Below are 22,890 nucleotides of genomic sequence, written 5' to 3'. Positions count from 1 at the left end.
TTATATGAGTATTGAATATAATTGAATATATCCACAATGAAACTGCCCAATATTTGGAGATCTTTCAGGAAGAGCAGGCACTGGATTGCCAGAATGAATATTATCATTTTTCTTTGTAATTTTTGCAAAGACAACAAGACCAATATTGAACTGTGGCCCCCACCATTGTTCTAACTGAGCTGGCAGAGTTATAAATTACTCCTGATCAGAGTGGTGGAACAAGTCAAGTGCTAGGGATTGGGATGAAGGGATTGTCATGGGAGTTCTGACTGCACTTTAGGCAAGGATGCGGTGATCTGACCAGGAGGAGATGCTCCCTCCTTATGAGGCCCACACTAAATGTCCTTGTAGCCATGGAATGCTCAAGGAAGGCCACAGGAGAAGGGGGAAGGAAGCAGAGCTTCAGAAAGGAGCTACATGTCAGAACGTAAGTTATATCTAGTATTACACTATCCATGTGAATTGAAACAGAATACTGTTACTTGAAAACAATGAACTGAAGGTCATTCAGAATGCCAAGAATAGCAAAACTGGCCTCCAAGCCAACTGTCTTGAAGAATATGAAAGGAGGAATAGTCCTAATGCTTGAATAAGGTGTTATGAGGTGAAAAAAGGAGAGAGAGAAAACAGAACACCCTGGTCAAGGATTCTCAGGCTCCTGAGGTCTGGCCTGTTCTCCAGAGGCCGAGGTAACCAGGGAGAAGGGTCTGGTGCCAGGCCCAGCCCTTGGGTGAGGAGGGAGCCGCTCCATGCTAGGAGAGGGTTGGTCAGGGCCAGAATGAGTTCAGACATCCTTAAAGAAGAATGACCTTTCAAGTGCAAATGTAGAAGCCCAGTGGACTTAAGCAGGATCCCATTTCCAAACAATACTTTCCACAGCCCAGTGTCCTCGGAAGGACTTGCCCTGTGATTATAGGATCAGTGTTTGCCACTTTCAAAAAATCATGGAGAACATGAGCAATACCGAAGCCTGGGCAAATAATTTCATTTAAAAAAAGGTTTTAAAAAGGTAGATTCTGGAAACCAAATACCAAGAGGACTTTAGAGAATGTAACATGATCCCTGACACACCACCATGCTTAATTAAGATCCTCACTGCCCATCACGGATGAAAACACAAAGATTCTATGACCAAACTCTGACTTTCTCATCAATCTCCCAGAGTTTGAGGTAAACAGGGAAATGGGTTTTTCAAATATGCTGCTAAAGAGAAAGTGAGGAAGACGGTCCAGGTGTCCAGAGAAAAATTCAGAGAATTTCATAGGCTGGGAGCATAAGCCTAATTGAACACAATGACAACTATAAAAAATAAATGTGAAACTTCTGCACCCCAGTCACAAACAAACAGACAAGAACTAAAAGTAATGGAGAGAACCTAGAAGCCATTCATGAGGAAAAGGCAGGTGCATGAGCATGTATGTGTGCACTCACATGCACATGTGCGTACACACACACACACAGACACACAGACACACACACACACACACAAGGCTCTGGTCTATGCAGTGACAGTGTGGGGACATAGGAACTGAACAGCTCAAGCAGAATTTTAGGCTGGATTTTAAAATGGTGATGTTCAAGATGGTGAGACTCCTCCCTCCTTTACCCACTCCATGGCAGAACTGAGTTCTTAATCCCCAGTGGTGTTTGTCTCAGGGGCTGTGTTTTTAAGGGAGATATTGGCCAAGCAGGATATAGTCAGAATATAGGCAGGGTTGATGAAGGATGATACTGAATTTGAAAAGCACAGGTATTTGTTAGGGAAGAAAATACTTGAAGGAAGTAACAGCTACTTAAAAACACTGGAAGGTACCTCAGTGGGAAAAAGTAAATAGACATTCAGGGGGTAGCACAGATAACTTTGAAAACGTTATTAATAGAGAAAAATCATGTTGTCCTCTAGAGTGATCCCAAATTTTTAAAGTGTTTTGTTTTTGTATTTTAAGATTCCGTTACTGGAATTTTTCAGTGTCTAAAGAAGAAAAAGTCAGGAATGACATAGGAAAGGGTCCCCTACAAATCAAGCTTCTAGAGCCCAAATCTTTCCAACTCTTAAGATACTTTGAACCTGGGGCGCCTGGGTGGCTCAGTGGGTTAAAGCCTCTGCCTTCAGCTCAGGTCATGATCTCAAGGTCCTGGGATCGAGCCCCGCATCAGGCTCTCTGCTCAGCTGGGAGTCTGCTTCCCCCTCTCTCTGCCTGCCTCTCTGCTTACTTGTGATCTCTGTCTGTCAAATAAATAAATAAAATCTAAAAAAAAAAAAAAGATTCTTTGAACCTTCCAGACTCTTCTGTTGAGGGCACAGCAGCATCACAAATGGTAATCTTTTTTTCCCTGTGGGTACATCAGACCCTGACAATCAATTTAGAAGAATATAAGAAGAATAATTTTCCAGACTTACTGGTGGACCCGGTGGCCCTTCGGCTCCTATAGTTCCAGGCAGACCCCTGGGGCCAGGCTCACCCATGATTCCCTTGTCTCCTTTGATGCCTCTTACATGGCTCCCTGGAGGTCCCGGAGGACCGGGCTCACCTGAATTTACAAAGGGCCTGTCAGTATTACCAGTCCAGGAGTGTGGCTGGTTCAGTGGGTGATGTTTTTGGACGACAGCAAACTATGCACCTGTTGTTACCCCACACACCTGTTGTTACCCCACACTTTGAGGAGTGTGATGCCTTGTGGTAAAGTCAGAATAAAATAATGCCAGGAAAGCACCTGGCCCAAGATAGGAGCTGTTTCTCCCTCCTGAAGGTCTGTTAGAGCACCTAGCACAGTACTCCATTCGTAGTAGCAACTCAATTAGATCTTGGTGATGGGATGTATCCTTCTCTTTTAGGCTTTTTAATTTGATATTTGCTAATTTTCCAACAGCCTCAACACCACCATCAGTGCCTTTGATGAGCATGATGGTTGTATGGAAGGCTTAAATCAAGGCTGTATACCTGAAACTAAAGTTACATTGTATGTTAACTACCTGGAATTTAAATAAAAACAAGACCACACCACCAGCAGCCCCTTTGCTGCCCTCTATAGGAGAGCAAATGGGTGGGAGAAGAAGACCAGGGGGGAAAAGAAGCAACAAGGTCACACCAGCGGAAGGTTGAAAGCTTTTGTTGTTGAATGTTCTTTTCATTCTTTTATCTTATTTAAAAGTAGACCCTCTACCTGGGATTCCTCTGAAGCCAGGTGGGCCTCGATTTCCTTTCTGGCCAGGGATGATTGCTCCAGGAAAACCTGGTGGCCCTAGGAGTCCCATTATGCCAGTGGGTCCCTGAGGGCCGGTGTCTCCCACTGCCCCTTTCCTGCCCGGGAGGCCAGGTAAGCCCGGGGCGCCCCTGTCTCCTTTGGGTCCTGCAAAGAAAACGGTTTGGTAAGTTTCTGTAACGCCCTTACTAGGGGTATCTCTGGGAATGCAGAGACACTGTGTTTAAAGATTCACAAAATATTTTTTAATAGAGGCTGGTAAAAGGAATAGAGGACTACAAGGAACTGAGCCGAGACCTGCTTCTGCCTTAGTTCAGTTTGATTTTAGCAAAGTCACTTCACTGTTGTATATGTCCGTTTCTTATTTTAAAAATGACAGTTAACACCTGGCGCAGCTCAGTCTTTAAAGATCAAGTGAGATGGAAAGGTGTAGTGTAAGCTCTAAAGTGTTCTGTAACTATATGCTACAATTATTATTACTATCTGATGAACTTTAGTTATAATGTCATTATTTAATCACTGACAATTCAAGAGAGCATTCATAGCCAAACTTCCGGACCCTGATGTGAGCATCTGAAGAGTCACCCAGCTACACCCAGACAAAGGAGCAACAAAGCTGGGATCCTTATTCTGTCCACTGGTTGCTTCTATCCCCAGAACACTAACACTAGTCTGGAAGGGACTCATGTGGCCGGAGGTTTGGATTTACCAGAAAAGTTACCATTTAATTACTAATATTTTTCATCTCGGAGAACCTTCAGGGAAATTGTGCTCTGACATTCATGAATGGGAAATGTATGAACTGAGAATAATCACTCCCTCCTCTTTCCTTTCTCTGGGTTATTCTAGAAATAGTAAATGGCACATATTTAGGAAACAGGAAGGAGAAGAAGGGAAAGTGACGATGAGGCTGCTAGCACAGGAAAGGGCTTGGGAAGTTATTGTGCAGGAAGAATGAGTGCTGGGGCTCCTGGGTGGCCCAGTCAGTTAAGTGTCTACCTTTATCTCAGGTCATGATCCCAGGGTCCTGGGAGTTGAACTACCTGCTCAATGGGGAGCCTGCTTCTCCCTCTCCTCCATTATCCTTATCTCTGTCACTATCAAATAAATAAAATCTCTTTATTTATTAAAAAATTTATTTAAAAAATTAAAAAAAAGGAAGACAAAATGAAATGGATGAATATTGAATATCTAGCCTTTGCCTATTATGTTCCTTAGTTTGTTTGTGTGTGTGTGGTTTTTTTTTTTTTTTTTTGCCCGTAGTATCTGCTTTTTTAAAGACTGGGATAGATGATTTCAGTTCACTTCAAGCCCAGGACAGGATCTGGCAATTTTCTGAGGCACTGAGATGTGGTCTTAGGTTGTACAGTCCCTGCCCAGAAAGATGCTTCCTTATTTGCAATATGATTTCTTTTTAACATTTGGAAGAATTAAAACTAAAAGGATTCATACCTTCCAAGTCTCAAGAACTCTTCTCCATATTTAGTTATCTTTGGGGGACTGAGGTGCATAATCATTTACTTACCTAATTAGGCTAGTTTTCTTTTTTTAAGGTTTTTTTATTTAAGGTATGATCCTTTTACATCAAATTTTATTTCCAAATAGATGCAAAAGCATTCTTCTTCCAAATGGTTAAACTGTGAGCTTAGTCTAGGAAAATAAGACAGAAACTCTCTTTTTGACCATAATTCTAAAACTGATCTGTGACCTGGAGGAAGCCTTTAAGCTCTTGGGGGCAAGTGGGGTCTCAGGGGTGTGAGGACATTGAGCTTAACCAAAGAGACTATGCCATAATCAAGAAACACATGAAAAAGGACAGCTCTTGTAGACTTTGCACGGTTGAGCTGATAGTCACAAGGCAGCTTCTGCCCCTCAGAGCTTCTCAGGAGCACCTAGCTACTCCCTGCTGGTGCCTGTAAGCATGAGTACCCTGAGGTCTTCATTAGGTAGAGCCCTTACCACTAATAAAATACTCCTTTCTGCAGGACCCACATCTGGGAAGCATAATAGAAGGTGGAAACAAGTTAATATCTCCTCGGGCAGGTTTCTCTACAACATGGAAAAAGTTTGAAGAAGCTGCTTATCTTATCAAACACTGGCATGAGAAATCCAGACTCTCAGTCTGTCAAACTAAAGACCTGTATATACTTAGAATGACATGTTTGGTAAACTGCCATGTTTGGTGTTGAGGGAGTTACCGATAGCCCTTAATAAAAGGCAGCGCGAACCACGAGCTGCCTCTGGGGGTGGGAATCAGAGTGATGAAGATGAACAAGGTGGGGAAAAATTTGTGATATGACCACATGCTATTACTACCCTCCCTACTCAGAATAGCAGGGAGTGATGCTCCTGGAGAAGGCCGAAATTCCTCCTCCACCTTCCAGGAGGTGGTACATTTAAACCATGCTAACAACCACACCAAAGTAACATGCAGCAAGTCTTTTGATTTCTAAAGACTTTCAACAGAAGGAAATTCCAGAACTGGATCCCAGCCCTCACTTTGTTATGATGGTAATAATTTTTAAGCATTTTTACTTGAACAACCAAGAATATAAACATCCTATATCACCACTGGGACTTCCTTCCTTCGCTATGTGAAGTTTATTTGATATATCAGGCATTTCGATTAGTTTCTGTGCTTGAAGCTATCACCAGGGTCAGGGAGGAAGCCCTTCTCACCTGGAACACCGGGACTCCCTCTTGGGCCTGGAGGTGCCCCCAGCAAACCTGAAAGAGATAATTTTGGTGCGTTAATATTTTATATGCGGTTAATTTCATTTATGCCTGGTCAGTTTCACTTTGGTAACAGAAGGCCGTTTAATTACCATACATCCAGAACACATGAAACACATTATCAGTTCTGTGGGTGAAGTAAGTCTGGAACCGTGAAGGACTACACTGCCACTAACCATTCAACGCAAAATAAATCCGGGGGATCCGAGCCAATGAGCAAACTGTACCTGTTTCTCCCTTTTCTCCGGCTGGACCAGGAATTCCATCACGTCCCTGGCTGCCTCTCATACCCATTGGTCCAGGAGGTCCTGGGTATCCTGGAGGTCCTGAGAAAAGAAATGTCATGTGTAGAATTCTGTTAAAGGGGTTCCTTCCCCAGAATGTAGTTATATGATGATCAAGTCACAGTGACACTTAGAACAGAATAACACTATCACAAGGATTATCACGTGAAAATGTGTGGGTTGGCAGATCTCTGAGTTAGTTAGGTATAAATACCTAAGCTCACAGTTTCTGCATTTCTGTCCCAGGCCTGGGTCACTGGGAGCAACCTTCTGAGGGGCAGCAGATAGGTGGGTATACAGAGATTCTAGCCTCAGGAGAAAATGTGCCTCCCTCGTGAAGGGGAAATAGACAAAAGTACAAAAATGGAACCTGGAGGGCCTTTGACTCCTGGAGAACCAGGGAAGCCTTTGATGCCTTTTAACCCCAAATCACCATCAGGGCCTGGCTCTCCTGTAAATGAAGAGAGAAGAGAAGGAAATAGAACAGCACGAGATGAACAGTTACAGGGATGGCTGAGGTGGGCAGTTCTTACAGTCACCTGTGCTCACACTGGCCCTCAGGCCTTTGTCCTGCCTCCTGTTTGTCCACAGAAGCCCAGCAGAGATATGTCGAATCCCTTTCAAAGGTCTGTCTGCACCCCCCACAAGGACCACTTGGTATCTGATGTATTCCTTTAACCGGGACTTAACAACAAATCCACTGAACCTTTCAGTATTTGAAAAGATCACTTAAATAGTATCTTTAAGGAAGCTGCAACCCGGTAGCTTGGTGGTTGTTTTGAGTAAAACAAAACAAAAACTGAAACTCAAATGATAAGCCACTAAGAAAGCCAATGCTCAACCTGGAAACAGTCCAGAAAAAAAAAAAAAAAAATCTCTGCAGTGTTACAGATTGAATTGTGTTGACCCCCAATTCACATGTTGAGTTCTAACCCCAGGACCTCAGAATATCACTGTATTTGGAGATAGGGTCTTTAAAAAAGCAGTTAAGTTAAAATGAGGTCATTGGGGTGGGCCCTGATCCATGCGACTGGCGTCCTCACAAGAAGAAGGGATGAGGACAAACACACAAAGATGACCACGTGAAGACTGAGCAGGGAGATGCCTAAAAAAGCCCAGGTGAGAGGCCTTGGAGGAGATCAAAGGTGCTGACACCTTGATGCCTCCAGAGCTGTGAAAACATAAATTTCTGCTATTTAAGCCACCCAGTCTGTGTTGTTATGGAAGCCCTAGAAAACTAATACAAATATCACAAGATTGGACAATGAACTAATTTTTTATGTCTTTAGGCTGAGTTCTTGGAGATAGAACTTAAGTTTGGTTCATAGGATCAGGTTTGTTGTTGTTGTTGTTGTTGTTGTTGTAGTTGTTGTTGTTGTGTGTGTGTGTGTGTGTGTGTGTTTGAAGTAGGTTCCACACCCAACATGAGGCTTGAACTCAACCCCCTGGGATCAAGAGTTAGATGTTCTACTAACTGAACCAGCCAGGCGCCCTCTACAGTATCAGGATTTTAGATGTCAGCCCCCATACTGGCTGATTTGTAAAATCTGGGCTCCCCCTGATTAATTTACAGTTCCTTTGTGTCTAAGAATTTGAGAATTAAAGTTGAAAAAAAGCAACTGTAGTACAAAAACCTAAATAGCTTCCTGTTTATGGAGCTGATTCCAGGAGGTCAGGGCTATGCTCAGTGTCATGCTTTTGGCTTTCAGAGTTACAAAGCCCACACTCACCTGGGTGGCCAGGACTCCCGGGATTTCCACGGGCTCCCTCAGTTCCAGCAGGCCCCAGATGTCCAGGGGTGCCAGGTAGCCCTCTTTCTCCTTTCCTTCCCATGTCACCTGGCAATCCTGGATCTCCCTTAAAGTCAGTCAAACACCTTTAAAATCCTCATATAAGCAGGATATGTGATCAGAACCAAGTATGAACGATGTTTGTTGCATTTATCACTCAGTTACTTAGTTAGTAATGCATATGCCACGTCTACTATGTGCCAGCACCGTGATCGGTGCCAGGAACAGGATGGCAATGGTATTTATGGGAACAGTGCAAAATACAAGGGCAGCACAGGTAAATTGCAGGGACAGTGATGAGCTATTCCTAGGGGACAGAAACCGGAGGGATAAGCTCATAAGCTGAGAGCTGTAGGCATTCTTAGTGGTGGACAGAGGATAAAAAACCCAAGTTGCCTGAAAATGCAGTGGTATCATCAATGTCCTTTGCCTACACTGAAAGCAGCTACTTTGCTGATACTCAGATACTCACTCTACCACCAAAATGTAACTACTTCAGTGGCCAGTGTACCTTTGGTCCCGGTGGTCCTGGCCTTGTACCTGCCAAATAACCTGGCTCTCCCTTATCTCCTCGGAGACCGTGAACACCCGGGAGACCCGGTCTTCCGGTTAAACCTGGTAGTCCCAAAGCTCCCCTGTGTCCTTTAGGACCTGAAATTAGGAAAAAAGTCCAGTAAGATAGGGCAACACAGGGATCTTGAAGTGTTCGACTTCTAACTTTGGCACAAACCACCCTTCTCCCAAGAAGCTGGTTTTTCAGAATCACAAGTGCATTGGGGAGTTATAATGGATGATTTTCACATGATATGAATGTTCCGTTCTTGTGCATGTACTAAGGGCACATAGTACATTTGTCTAAACGTACAAATAGTTTTACATCAATTTTCTACCAGATGGAAAACCAAAACAACAAATCATACAGAAAATTTAGAACTGGGAAGCAGCATGAACTTTAAGCTCATAATAGGATCTTATACCTTACCTGGCACCCCCATGTTGCCCATGCTTCCTGGCCCACCATGCGGTCCTGGTTGTCCAGGATTCCCAATGCTGCCTGAATCCCCTCTGGGACCTTGAGAACAAATAAATGGTCACATGCCCTGCACAGTTCTGGACATAGTAGGTGCTCAACAAATATTTGTTATTTGCATGCATAAATGAATTCTGAGCAGCCAGACCAGCTAGTTTAAGTGCTTGTATAGCTGCCTCTTTGCCTCTAGATGAGCAAGGGACAGAGGACCCAGACAAGGTAAAATTAGAGAAAGTTAAATTCTTGGATTTCAAACATCACAGTCATGCTAGGACCAAGGCCAACAGACAAGAGGAGGCTCCTGCCACCACAGAGCAAAACATTTCCGAATGCAATACTGAAATTTGATTGCCCATGTAGTGTATTTTGTCACTGATGTGGTCATAGAGAAGAGGAGGCTATGTTAATTCAGTTAGAAAATTTTCTTTGCAAAATCAGTAGCTTGTTTCAAAAAGAAAGTGGCAGATCTGAAAACCTCTAAATTGCTATCTGATTTTCTTCTCTGATACAGGATATTGTGATAAACTATAGAATGTGTATTTCATAATACATATCAGCATGTATAATACATGTCAAAATAACATTTGTAGTACAAAAATGGAACTTTGTGCAAGTTAGTATTTTTCAAGTTGGTACAGGAGGACTATAAACAGCTTCATTTGGGTTTAATTTTGAAGCAAATGTCTGTTGGAACACTATGCGAGCAAAATTCATATTCAACCCAATACGTCAAGAGATACATTTTGGCTACATTTAGATCTGGGAACACTCAGAGACTGAGATTTCTACCAGAGAGTCAGCTATACCTGGTGGACCTGGTGGTCCAGGTGGTCCTTCCGGTCCTTTTAAACCTGGTAACCCTGGAATGCCTCTGTTTCCTTTTTCACCAGGCTTTCCGGCAAATCCTGAAGTTAAAAACCATGTATGAGGAACACAAGTTAGAATTTTATCAGACTTCTCTACATCCTGATTAAACTTGATGAGATGTTAGTGTAATATGGTATAACATATTTGTTTAGAACACGGGCAGATGTGAGCTCTTTTCCAAAAGAGGATTAAATGAGATAATACGTATAAAACATTAGCACAATGCCTGGCCCGACTTAGCTCTTAAATAACACTAGCAATGATAATATGTACACTTTAAACAAACATATTTAAGAATTAGTGGCCTAAATATAGCTTCTTTAAAATTTTTTTTTCTTTTTTAGTAATGACAGAGGACCATTTACTACACTATTCTTGTCCAGACTATCCCCTTCTCAGATCCACTTATTACAATTATCATTTACTAAGCAATTAGTACATGGCAAACATTATTTTCTTTTATTTCTATTATTTAATCTGCCGCCAATGTCAGTCTTTCTTTGAGCCTTTCCGGGCTGGGTATAAAGATGACAAAGCTGAGACTTTATGAATTCAGCAGGCTAATCTAGAGTCACCACCCATTGGTGGTGATGCTGGGATGTGAATCCAGCTCTGCAGGCTGGAAAGCTTGTGAATTTCCTACTTTCCATAAAACATGGTCTGGATCACATTATTCTCCGGCTTAAAAATGTTCCTTGAATCTGTAATATGTACAGGGCAAATTACACACTCCTTCCACTGGCGTTCGAAGAATTTACCAATCTGTATAGAGCCTGGCTTGGGGCCTTTTCTCAAGCAGATTTCCTTCCTTGCACTGTTATCCTGCTTACATCCTTATTCATTCACATAAGGACTGAGTATCGAATTAATAGGTCTTATGCTGAGTACTGGAAATGTAAATCCTGTTCCCTTTCCTCAAGTTTTTAGTGTTTAATTGGGGAGTCAGCCAAGTAAGTAAACAATTACCACCCAGTGTGATATGTTCTGTAATAGAGTTGGGCACAATATGCTACAGGGATGGATTTCTGCAAGAGGGGATAGTGTGTGTGTGTGTGTGTGTGTGTGTGTGTGTGTGTGTGTGTGTGTGTTAAAGACTGAACAGAAGATATTTGGATGGAAAAAACATGAAACAGGACAAGATGCCCAGGCAAGAAACTAGCATATACTAAGGAATGGTGAGGGGCAGGTGATTGGCTATTTTCCTTTGTAATATTTGTTTTTTTCTATTTATGTCACTTATCACAATCTTAAAAAACAACAACAACATATTATTCAGCACATTCATTTGCTTTGGGTTTGTGGGGCTTGGCAGGTTATAGCTTGAAGGCCAAATCTGGTTTCGTATTGTATGGTTGGAGGGCTAAAAATGGTTTTTCTGTTTTTAAAAGATTGGGAACAAACATACAAACACAGATAAAAAAGAATATGCAATAACGGGGACCATAGAACCCCGGATATTTACTATCTGGCCCTATACATAAGATGTCTACAGACCCATTAATGTCTCTTTCCTCCTTCCCCCCACCAAACTGTACATTTCCTCATGACCAGGTTACTGGTACTATCTCTACTGTGCTCACTTCCATGTCTTCAGCACATAATAACATACTGAGTCTATAGGCACTAAAAAGTATACTTGTTGAATAAATATGTCATGCCAGTGGCAAGACAGGCAAAAGGCAAGTGATAAAGAAACTTTGTAAACCAATCTGAGTTTATTTTTGCCATACATGGCAAAAAGGAGGGTTTGAGACTTATAATTAAAATGGACTAGTAGCAATTTAAATACAGCAGACCCAAATCTCAGAATTAACATGAAAGTGAAAAGTCAGGCATTGTGGAGGCAACATATTATTGTGCAAGGCCCAGAAGACCGAGTTTTCATCCAGGCTTGGGCCACCAGTTGGCTTTGTGACTGTGGGCAGGATATGGAACACCAGCTCTTAGTCCTCATTTGTCAACTACAGGGATTTTCTTGGACAATTCTTAGCCTCAGAATCAGCCCCAAGTTCTTCCCAAAGAAGAAGACTGTACCTTTGAGGCCTGGTTCTCCTCTGTCCCCCAGCAAAGTGGATATCTGAGAAGGCCCCCGAGGTCCTTTATCTCCTTCTTCCCCCTTGGTTCCTGGGGGCCCTTTCTCACCCTTTGCTCCTGGAATTCCAAAGCTACCTAAAAAACAGAAGTAGCAACATCAGTTCCTTAATTCTTGAAATAGTTCTTAAGGATTCAAAAGTTGACAGTGCTTACCATATAACAAAACAAAAGAGGACAGATAAACCAAAATAAGCAGCCCCATTAAGGCAGTGGCATAAAAGGGCAGGGAGAAAATTCAACTCCATTCAAATAAAAAGAATGCAGAAAATAGCAAAATCAAAGATATAGTTCTCTCAGGGAAACTACTTCTCTCTCAAAGGATAAAACAGAACTTATTTTGGTGTTAAATAAGCGAACATTGTTCATGCTTCCTGATCCTGGAAAGATACTCCCTCACTTACCCCTCCGTCCTGGGGCGCCTGGGTTCCCAGGGGGCCCAGGAGGGCCAGCATCTCCTGGATAGCCCATCATCCCCATCATTCCTTTTTCACCTGTAGAAACAAGTTCACACAAAGCAGGTCAGATTGTGCACAATGAGAGAAGCAAAATATTCCATAAAATAAAATAACTTATACTTCTAAAGAGGGTTGAAGGAATGGTTTCTGTAAATAGAAAAATAACTGTATTTGTCTGGGAGACAGGTTAGTACCCAGTCTTTATTACATCATGTATGTGGAAGTCATTGGTAGCAAATCACATTTGCAGATAAAAGGAGAACATGTTGAAGTTCTGGATTGCTCCCTCCCAATCCTTGAGCATCGGCTCTCTGTTATATAGTCCCTTATTTTGTTTTCCTCAGAGCAGTTGTCAGTCACTGAACTTAGTTGTTTTTTTTTTTAAAGGATTTTATTTATTTGACAGAGAGAGAGATCACAAGCAGGCAGAGAGGCAGGCGGTGGGGGGTGGGGAGCAGGCTCCCTGCTGAGCAGAGAGCCAGATGTGGGGCTCAATCCCAGGACCCTGAGATCATGATCTGAGCTGAAGGCAGAGACTTAACCCACTGAGCCACCCAGGCGCCCCTGAACTTAGTTTTTAAATGCATTTGCTATGGTCTCCCCCACTGTCAGAGGCAGAGTCTTGTCCACCAAGAGCTTGGAACAGTGCTGACACATGGTAGGGGCTTAATAATATAAACGAAAGAATGATTTGCAGATTAAGTTGTTCTTCTGGGTTCTTTCTGAGAGAAGAGAGATAGGTGAGGTTCTTATGCCATGAGGAGACTATTGGCATATTCTTCCCAAATATATAAAATATAAAACTAGTGATGAAATAAAAAGAATGATAAGGGAATACTATGAATAACTATATGCCAGCAAATTGGACGATTTGGACAAAATGCACAGATTCCTAAAGAGGCACAGATTACCAAAACTGACAGAAGAGGAAATAGAAAATCTGAGTAGACCTATAACAAGAAATTGAATTAGTAATGCAAAGACTTCCTACAAAGAAAAGCCCAGACTCAGATGACTTCACTGGGGAATTCAACCCAATGTCTAAGGAACATCAATTTTTCACTAACTCTTCTAGAAAATACAAAAGAAGGAAATACTTTCCATCTTGTTCTATAAGGTCAGCATTACCCTGATACCAAATTCAGACAGAGATATCATGAGCAAAGAAAAAGACAAACTAGTATCCCTTACAAATGTGGAGGTAAAAATTCTGAAGAAAATACTAGCAAATGTCCTTTAGTGTATAACATATAGAAAGGATTGCGTGGCCAATGTTGTCATACCCTGAGTAATTGTGAAATGTGATCATCCCACCACCACCACTGCCGGGTTCTCTGACCTCTTTGCAAATAATTCAGTAGGAAACACTTACACTAACTGAAAGAGGAGTGTAGAGTCAAAAGCCTAGGTCTATGTCCAATTTATACAGCTACCTTAAAAGAAAATATGGAAGAAGATGGAAGAAGAAACATAAAAGCACAAAAAAGGATACCTGGTGGTCCTAAAAATCCTGGATTTCCTGGATATCCTTTTTGACCACGTGGTCCCATTGCACCTCGATGACCTGGCATTCCTGGTGGTCCAGGTTCTCCAGGAAAGCCTGACCTATCCAAGCCTGGAATACCTGGGTCTCCCTTTGGCCCTGTTTCACCTCTTCTGCCTGTATATGAATGAATGAATGAATGAATGAATGAATGAACACACAACTGCTTTCCCCACCAACTCCAGAAATACATTTTTTAAAAAAGATTTTATTTATTTGACAGAGAAAGAAATCACAAGTGGGCAGAGAGGCAGGCAGACAGAGAAGGGGAAGCAGACTCCCTGCTGAGCAGAGAGCCAAAGGTAGGGCTCCATCCCAGGACTCTGAGATCATGACCTGAGCCGAAGGCAGAGGCTTAACCCACTGAGCCACCCAGGCATTCCCAGAAATACATTTTTTATGGCTATAAATATGTAGCTGTGTGATCATGGACAAACCACACCTTTATCTGATTGATGGACGTCCCCTTCTGTACAATTTCTAAGATCCCTTCTAGCTTTAACATAGTTTCAGTTATTTGTGCAGTAATAAAAATGTAGAATTTAGATCTATTTTCTAGTCCTTCAGACACATCCTGGGACTGCCCTTTATGACTGTAGCTGGGTCTTTAACGTGCAGAATGCATACACAACCATAGGGGGAGGAGAGCCACTGGATGCTTCTGGAAGTAATAATAGCACTATGACAACTATTAATGTCTTGGCCAAAAATTGGTTTGTGAACATAAAAGCAATGTGACAGCCCATAGGCATTAGCTGAGTTCTAAAGGATTTTTCTCAGTTCACAGATCTGAATGAGAAGAACAAATAAAATAGAGTAAATGTCATATAATCTGGGCCACGTAACCTGGAGCATTTAGATTTATTTCATACCTTTATTTTATGTTCCTTGGGAGGCAATTAACTACATATCTATTTATCACTTGATATACCTATGGAGTTAAAGATAAAACATTTTCTGAGAGTTTATATGTATATAAATATATGTGTAAATATAAGTTTCTATGTATCTTCAGTGTTCATACTGTCTTGCATATAAGACACAAACCAATTTTACTGTATTAATTTCAGGTCTCTTACTCTGTAGGTGGTACTCACTGAAACAAATCCGTGACAGAGTTTAGATGGCTAAAATAACATTGCCACTGAACAGTGGTCAGAACTTGTTGCTGGACAGTTCCCATGTTAAGCAGCAAAGCACAGAGCAGGAATCTTCTGTCACCTGTCTGCCTAATGACTGGTTTTAAGGCCCTCTTCTTACCCGGTTGCCCTTCCAATCCATTTAATCCTGGAAGTCCTTGGGCTCCCCTGGGACCTTCTGTGCACATTCCTGGGGATCCTTTTTCTCCAGGTGGTCCGGGCTTCCCTGGATCCCCTGCAAAATAGAGTCCAGGAATATATTCGACAAAACCCGAGGTCCTAGTACTGCTATCACAATCCTTCTGTAACTTTCCCCCCTAAATTAAACCTATGTTTAATACCACTGGTATATCTTTTATAAAGGACAATTGTTATAAGGGACAGAAGGAAGGAAGGAGAAAGGAAAGAAAAAAAAAACAAAGGGAGAGCAGCAATATTGAATGGAAAAATAGACGCTGCAGATTCTATTTGTTAAACTGGAAGTCTGAGAATAAGTCTTCATCCTAGAGCACCTTCAACTTGCTGCATTTTAGCAGAGCTTACCATGGAGAAAAGTAATCACACTTGCTATTGTACCTTGGGGTCCACCAACCCCTCCAGTTCCTGGAATTCCAGGGAGACCTGGAGGTCCAGGGAATCCAATTTCTCCATTTTCCCCAGAAATGCCTCTTTCTCCTGGAAAACCTGGTGTTCCTGGTTGTCCAGGCATGGCTAGTCCTGGTTCTCCCTGTGCACAGAACACATGTTAGTTTCACTATGTAATACTTCCAACTCTTTCTGCACTGTTGACTGGTCTTTAGGCCAATGACTTGAGAATAATCCCTTTTGCACAGTTACCACCATTCCACAATTCTTTCCTTTCTCAATTCTAGCTGCTGGTTTTATAAAATTATGCTTGACCATTCTTGAGGCTCTGTAACTGCCACTTTTACAGAAGACTGAAATTGTAAACAGTCCAGATGTCTTTACTTTTGACAGTTTTGATCATAGTGATCCACACTTTTTTAGAGTCCTTCCATTTTAAATACTCTGAACGTTCCTGAAGATTAGGGAAGAAACAGGGAGGCAAAACTGTCTTCTAACACTACTTTTCCTTTCTAAAAGCTTCAAAGAAGTGTTAAAAACTATTTAATATCTTCATCATCTACCAATATATAGATAATTTCTACACCCAGAGCATCCTAACTGGCTGATTGTGATTGCCCCCATTCATCCCCACACATCCATCTGAGTTTTAAATCTTGAAGACCTTGGCTCCTGGGAGACCTGGTTCTCCGGGTGGCCCGGGCTTCCCCATTTCTCCTGGACAACCCGGTGCTCCTTTTACTCCAGGAAAACCTTGCTCTCCTACAGAGAAAACAATAAATGTTGCAGGAGTAGGCTTAGTAAAAGATTTAAAGCAGTATCCCTGTTATTTTATCCAATGTTTTTATGAGGCAAGTTGCTAGAGATGTTTTTATGGAAGTCTGAATGATGAAAAAGCCAACTGCTACATTGGCAATTAAAAAAAAATCCATTCCAAATCAGATCCTCAATCGAAAAATGACTTTCTCCATTTTATTGTTTAGGATGACTACATTTTTTTTGCAACAATTTCACTGATTCTGGTTGACTATTTGGGTGACTTTTTCTTTTGGAGTATAATTTACATAAAATGTACAGCCAAATGAATTTTTGAATGTCTATAAATCTATTCAAGCATGATCCAGACAAAGATATAGAGCATATCTGCTGCCCGAGGTAGCCTTTCTCAACATGGGTTGCTCAAGAGAATTACTTCCTACTGCCATTGAATATAATGAATTAATTTCTTTCTTATATACTTGTAGTAGGAGAATTGAGAAAGGAGTCACAAATATCATTTGTTCTATTCCCTAGTTCACAAGAGGAAACCCTAGAGAAGCAACGCTGCATTTAGAGATTCCTTTTGTGCTTCTAGTTTGACCAATTTTTTTTTTTTTTTTTTTTTAGTTTGACCAATTTTTAATTCACCAGTAGTTTCTGGGATTATTAGGTTCAGCTGGGAAACTTTAAGTCTGAACTTTCAGGGATTTCTCAGACTACTTCTGGTCCCCATAATTTATAGTCTCCTTACAGAGGGTGAATCCATAGTGTTACAAACAAGGATGCAAACTTTAATGCAGGGTCCAAGAAGGAGGAGGCAAAAATATGGGCCAGGCTGCATTACTTCACATATCATTGGGAAGACATCCAAGAAACTGGAGACAAAGACATTCTTGAAACTTACATTTTCCATTTCAAATATTCATAAACTGAGATCAATATATCTATATTTGTAAGCACTAATGACATTAATCTAGGAGATCAAGTATAAAAAATGGATTCTATTTTCACAGACACTCTAAATAATATTGAAACAAACATAAAAGGATTATAAAATCTGAAAATCTATGCAACAACCCAGGGATGAAATGGCTAGTATGTCATTCTGGACAAGACTCTGATGTATTTGTTAATTTATGGTTTGAGTTCTCAGCATCTGGATATCTTTGGAGTGATTTCCCTTCGATGAGAAACAGCATTCGTTCCCAAAAGAAAATAACTTCTGTAATTCGTAGGGGAGTGTTTAGGAAAGCCAGTTAATTGTAAATTAATAGTTCTTTTCTAATTATAAAAGAAATGTATAAAGTTAAAAAATGCATAAATGTAAAAAGTGCACACATTTATTAAGAAGTCAAGAAAAAATTCCTCATAATTCCACACTCAAAAAGAATCACTACTACTGTTTTGTGTGAATTTCCTTCCAACTTTTTCTACATATTTTAAAAAGTTTAATTGAGATGAGATGCATAAATCTGTGTGAATTCTGCCTTTTTATCTAACATCATTGTAATTCTTTTTTTCCTTGTAAGATGGGTGGAAAACATTATTTTAAATATCATATTATGGATCTTTTCAATGTTATTCATGACACGTATCTATATTTTCTAAATATCCACAATAGACCCTATGTTTTAAAATTTGTACATTTACCCTTAGGTCCAGGGGGCCCAGGGAAGCCGATTCCTGGAATTCCTGGTTCACCATCAGGCCCAGGAAGACCTGGATCACATTTTCCTCTGGATCCAGGGATACCTTGAAACACACACACATCCACGTAAGAAACTTCCCCTCATCTTGCCCTTAAACAAAAAGTCTAATTTTCTGTGTCATTCAAGGCCTTTTGGGAAATTAAGAAATAAGTTTAATATAACCCCAACCGTATACTCTTCTTTCCTCTCAATTCTTATCCAAGGACTAATCATTAGCAGCTACAAATAGTGTTTAAGATAGAATTTAATTCCTATAAAGAAATAGTCTAGATATCTTGAGCTACAGAAGTCTCCCTCCATACATGCAAAGTTAAGTTTTAGATCATATTGACAAAGAAGTTACATTTTCAAATGAAGAAGCTGTGGGAACTAGCTTGATTAACCACTGGCAAACATCACTTACTCCCCCAACCAAAAATCCATGGAGATTGTTCTTCTCTTGAATTCCTTTTAAGTAATTTTACTGTTTTCCCTCCTCCTCCCTCCTCCTCCTTTATCTATCTATCTATCTATCTATCTATCTATCTATCTATCTATCTTATTTCTTTATTTGGAATCAGAGGCACCAATGGGAGTAATTTGGATGATCTCAAAGTACAATGACAAGTACCCTACCTGTGGGCTTTTTATCTCACACAACTCTGGCCTCTGCTCTCTTTTGGTGCCAACAAATAGAGTTTTTCTTACATAGGGGACAATGTTTTCCAAGGACAATCAGGATGCCATTTGATGCAAGGCACCAGACTTGGCAGAGGGGATACTCACCGGGTGGACCTTGGGGGCCAGCACGGCCAGGGGGCCCTGGAGGTCCTGGTGGCCCTGGGACTGGTGTCGAAATACTGAATTCTCCCTTAGGACCTTAAGAAAGTTCGTGATCGTAAGATTGGTGTGCGTAGTGAAGTTTTTTTTTTGGTTCAGAAGAAACAAATGTGATATAGGGGGTTTATAAACATAGCCCAAGGAATAAAAAAAATAGACTTGCTTCCATAGGTTTCAAAACTGGCCCAAAGATGACCAACCCATTGAAACTTTTTTATTCAGTTGAAGAATATTTATAAGCACTTACTATTGCCTAAGCTTTGTTTTCATTAATAGCCCACCTCAATAGTCTAGTCTACTGAAAGAGAAGCTATTCCAAAAAACATTGATAATATGGGATTTATCTTAAACATTGGTGAATATTTATTTGGTAGGATATTTATTTTTTGGGCCAGTAGTTTGCAAGGGAAGGAAATATAGTATGCTGAAGAAAACATTAAGTGTGGCTTGGGCACACACCTTAACCTCTGATAAGTTCTTCATGTGTCATTGGGGAGATACAGCCTAACCACCCCATAAAGATTTGAGATAATGTGGGTATGGTGGTCAACATGGAAAAAATGTTAGTGATTTGATTTATGCATATATTTACAGAAAAAAAATAACTTTACAGTAGTGTGATGGGGAAAATTTGATATATTTTGCAACAATGGAGTTCTTTACTAGAAATTTGAATATAGAAAGAAGAAGATTTGAAGCTAGATTAGAAGAACTTTTTCTTTAAAGGGCCAGATAGTAAATAATCTGGGCTTTGTGGTCCAGATGGTCCCTATGCCACTACTCAACGCTGTCATCGTAGCATGGGAAGAGCCAAAAACAATATGTAAATGAATGAGTGTGACCGTATGCCAGCAAAACATATTTATGGACACCGAAACTTAAATTTCATATAATTTTCATGTGGCATAAAGGATTATTCAAAAGGTTTCTTTTCCCCCCAATCATTTAAAAATAGAAAAACTATTTTTAGCTCGTAAATTATACATAAATATGCGGTAGACTGGATTTAGGCTATGAGCCGCCATGGTTTGCCAATCCTTGGATTAGAACAGCAGCCTCAAAAGTAAGAAACAGGAAAAAAATATATATATATGATCATAAAAGAAGCTTTATGTACATGTGTGGGCAGAAATGCATGCATATAATTTAAAATATATATAAATGCTTGGGAAGCACTTACAAATTTTTTACTATAGAAAGATTTGGAGGCTATTAGTTTAGTGGGTCTAACCCTTTAGAAAGTGATGTTAGAAGTAAAAAATAATAGGGTAGCATTATTTGTTGAAAACTGTCCTCCACATGATGATTCTCATCTTTGGCCATGCTCTCTGCTACAGGTAAACATTGAGGATTGGATCCCTCCTGAATCCACCAACCATGATCAGAACATGTGGATCTCAAAAGTTCCTGGGACTTCAGAACTATTATCAGAAAACTTTTCTTCATTTATCTTCGATATTTTGAAGTTTTATTTATAAACCACCCATTGGATTATGGGTCAAAAAGGGCAAATTTGCAATAACATTAGTGGATCCTTGAGACTTACAAGAGCCTTCTTAAGATCAATTGCATAGATTTTGGCCTCCCCTTTGTCTACCATAACTGACTTCCACTCATTCCATATATTTTTCTTTTCTTTTCTTTTCTTTTCTTTTCTTTTCTTTTCTTTTTTGTTAGATTTGAGCCTCAACATGGGGCTCAAACTCATGACCCTGAGATCAAGAGTTTCAAGCTCCATGGGCTGAGCCATCCAGGACCTCTCCATCCCAAATATTTCTATTAGTAAATAGAGACAGACCATCAGGAAATTTCAGCTGAACTTGGTAAAGGGAAAATGAATTTTTTTTAACATATCCTACATATTCCTTCCCAGTGTCTGTGAGGTGATATATTCTACTGATCAGAAACAAGTTTCTATGCATTCATTAGTCTTGGGGAAGCTTCATTTGCTCTAGGAACTATGAGCCCACTCCATAGGAAAACAGGACTGGAAAGAAAACTAACCAACCGGCTTCTCCAGGTGGTCCAGGGGCTCCAGGAACTCCTTGGGTGCCCTTTGGACCAGGTTCTCCCCGTGGTCCATAGTTTGCTGGTCCAGGTGGTCCTGCAGGTCCTGGAGACCCAGGGATGCCAGGATCCCCCAGAGGACCCTGGTCACCCTTCTCACCACTCAGGGCCTGTGACAATGGGAATATGTTTATAGTGCTTCAGTCCAGTATCTCCTTATGTGGGTTAACCTTACCATGAATAGGAGGACCTGATAAGCAGCCAATGAGAAAATCTTGAATTACACAGCAGTTGGCATTTGAAGGGAATTATTACTAAACTCAGAGCATGGTCTGGTTTCTGCTGTTTTGTGCCCCTTGGATTTCAGCAACACTTCATGAACTTGGACATCTCTTGGATGAAGGTGTCCTCCAGCAGGATGTTATATGTATAATAGCCCCTAAAACTTTGTTCACATAAGCCATTGGTTCAAATAGCTTGAGAGCTGGAATTCATGGGAATAACATATTTCTGAACTAAAACCAGCACAGTAAACCTTTGTTTGCTCTTCACCAGCTATTTTCATCATAAAGGAGGTGAAGATACAGATAGACTGTATTTGTTTTGTTTTTTTTTTCTTATAAAATATCTTTTTGGTTTTTTTAAAGATTTTATTTATGTATTTGTCAGAGAGACAGAGAGAGCAGAAGCTGGGGGAACTGCAGGCAGAGGGAGAAGCAGACTTCCCACTGAGTGAGGAGCCTGATGTGGAACTCGATCCCAGGATTCTGGGATCATGGCCTGAGCTGAAGGCAGACGCTTAACCAACTGCACCACCCAGGCATCACATAAAATATCTTTTTGTAATTGCATAGGCTATAACTTTGGAAATGACTTGTATACTTCAAACAAGTCAAATGTGACACAATAATCGAGTTCCTCTTCTGCTCCAATATGGCCCCAAATAATAAATTTGACTTGATTTTTCATTGTTCAGTATCACTGGGTGACTAACTGATGTTTTGTTTTGTTTCCTTCTTCTATAATGACAGGACATAAGACTCAACACATCACCTTCTTAATTTTTTTCTTTACTTTTACTGGAACCAACAAGGTAATTAGTGAGATGCAAAGGGAAGCATCACGTGAACTCTTAATACTAGACCAAAGAATTCTAGACTCTGCCCCTCTGTCAGTGTAACTGCACTCCCCACTCCCAAACACACACATTGGGACATCCAGGCCCTTTGTCAGAGGAGAGTCTGAGAAACATTGAACCTGGAGCTGGTCTCAGCTAGAAAATGTTTTGTCGTCAAATAATGTTGGGAAGACTGTATACCACATCTATATCTTGGGGAGCCACACTTCATATTCTGATACTAAAGGATCTGTAAATGAATCTTCAGATTTATTTGCCAAGTTTTCTGTTCAGGGTGGGACTCTCTTAACTCTGTCTTAACTGGATAACTCTGATCAACCCTGGAAGAAAGTGGTATTTCCTGGAGCAGGCTGGGCAGCATGCCTGGTAAACTTCCCACAGATATGCTGGGAGGAAGTGCTCATCCTCTGACCCCAGGACATTTTAAAATCGACCCTGGTAGGAATCTCTCACATGTACATGTGAGAGATTCTATCCCTATTCCATGAAAAGAGACAGAACCTATAGAAGCCTAGGTATTTTAAATGACCAAACATTTGATCTGTTTATTTGACAACTCTACTCCTAAATATTCTAGTCTTTAAGCATTTATTTTGACTTAAAAGAATGATAACTGCCCCCAAAGTATTGACTAGAACTTTCCATTATTAATAATTTTCTGAACTCCTCTATAAACTCACTGGATACAGACGTGGGTATTGTAACTTGTGTAGGAGACAAGGGCATTATCAACG

At 40.7% G+C, this 22,890-nt stretch overlaps 1 protein-coding gene across 1 annotated transcript in view; it reads right to left on the bottom strand.

Moving 5' to 3' along the window:
- COL4A3 (collagen type IV alpha 3 chain) overlaps positions 1-22,890 on the bottom strand; it is a 125,818-nt gene that overhangs the window by 8,122 nt on the left and 94,806 nt on the right. The window contains exons 26-43 of the mRNA XM_032857373.1: positions 21,020-21,188; positions 18,958-19,050; positions 18,134-18,235; positions 16,389-16,486; positions 15,716-15,866; positions 15,261-15,374; positions 13,950-14,117; positions 12,404-12,493; positions 11,943-12,077; positions 9,848-9,946; positions 8,994-9,083; positions 8,523-8,662; positions 7,952-8,078; positions 6,592-6,672; positions 6,165-6,263; positions 5,884-5,931; positions 3,166-3,351; positions 2,402-2,532 (exon numbers count right to left, since the gene is read on the bottom strand). Of these exons, the coding sequence (XP_032713264.1) occupies positions 2,402-2,532; positions 3,166-3,351; positions 5,884-5,931; positions 6,165-6,263; positions 6,592-6,672; positions 7,952-8,078; positions 8,523-8,662; positions 8,994-9,083; positions 9,848-9,946; positions 11,943-12,077; positions 12,404-12,493; positions 13,950-14,117; positions 15,261-15,374; positions 15,716-15,866; positions 16,389-16,486; positions 18,134-18,235; positions 18,958-19,050; positions 21,020-21,188 (2,121 nt within the window). The remainder of the gene's footprint in view (positions 1-2,401; positions 2,533-3,165; positions 3,352-5,883; positions 5,932-6,164; positions 6,264-6,591; positions 6,673-7,951; positions 8,079-8,522; positions 8,663-8,993; positions 9,084-9,847; positions 9,947-11,942; positions 12,078-12,403; positions 12,494-13,949; positions 14,118-15,260; positions 15,375-15,715; positions 15,867-16,388; positions 16,487-18,133; positions 18,236-18,957; positions 19,051-21,019; positions 21,189-22,890) is intronic.

Source organism: Lontra canadensis, unplaced genomic scaffold (assembly GCF_010015895.1).
Source record: "Lontra canadensis isolate GAN:19392208 unplaced genomic scaffold, GSC_riverotter_1.0 scaffold13, whole genome shotgun sequence".
NCBI lineage: Eukaryota > Metazoa > Chordata > Mammalia > Carnivora > Mustelidae > Lontra > Lontra canadensis.
The sequence above is the reverse complement of the archived record's forward strand: the minus strand, read 5'-3'. Positions and strand labels throughout refer to the sequence as shown.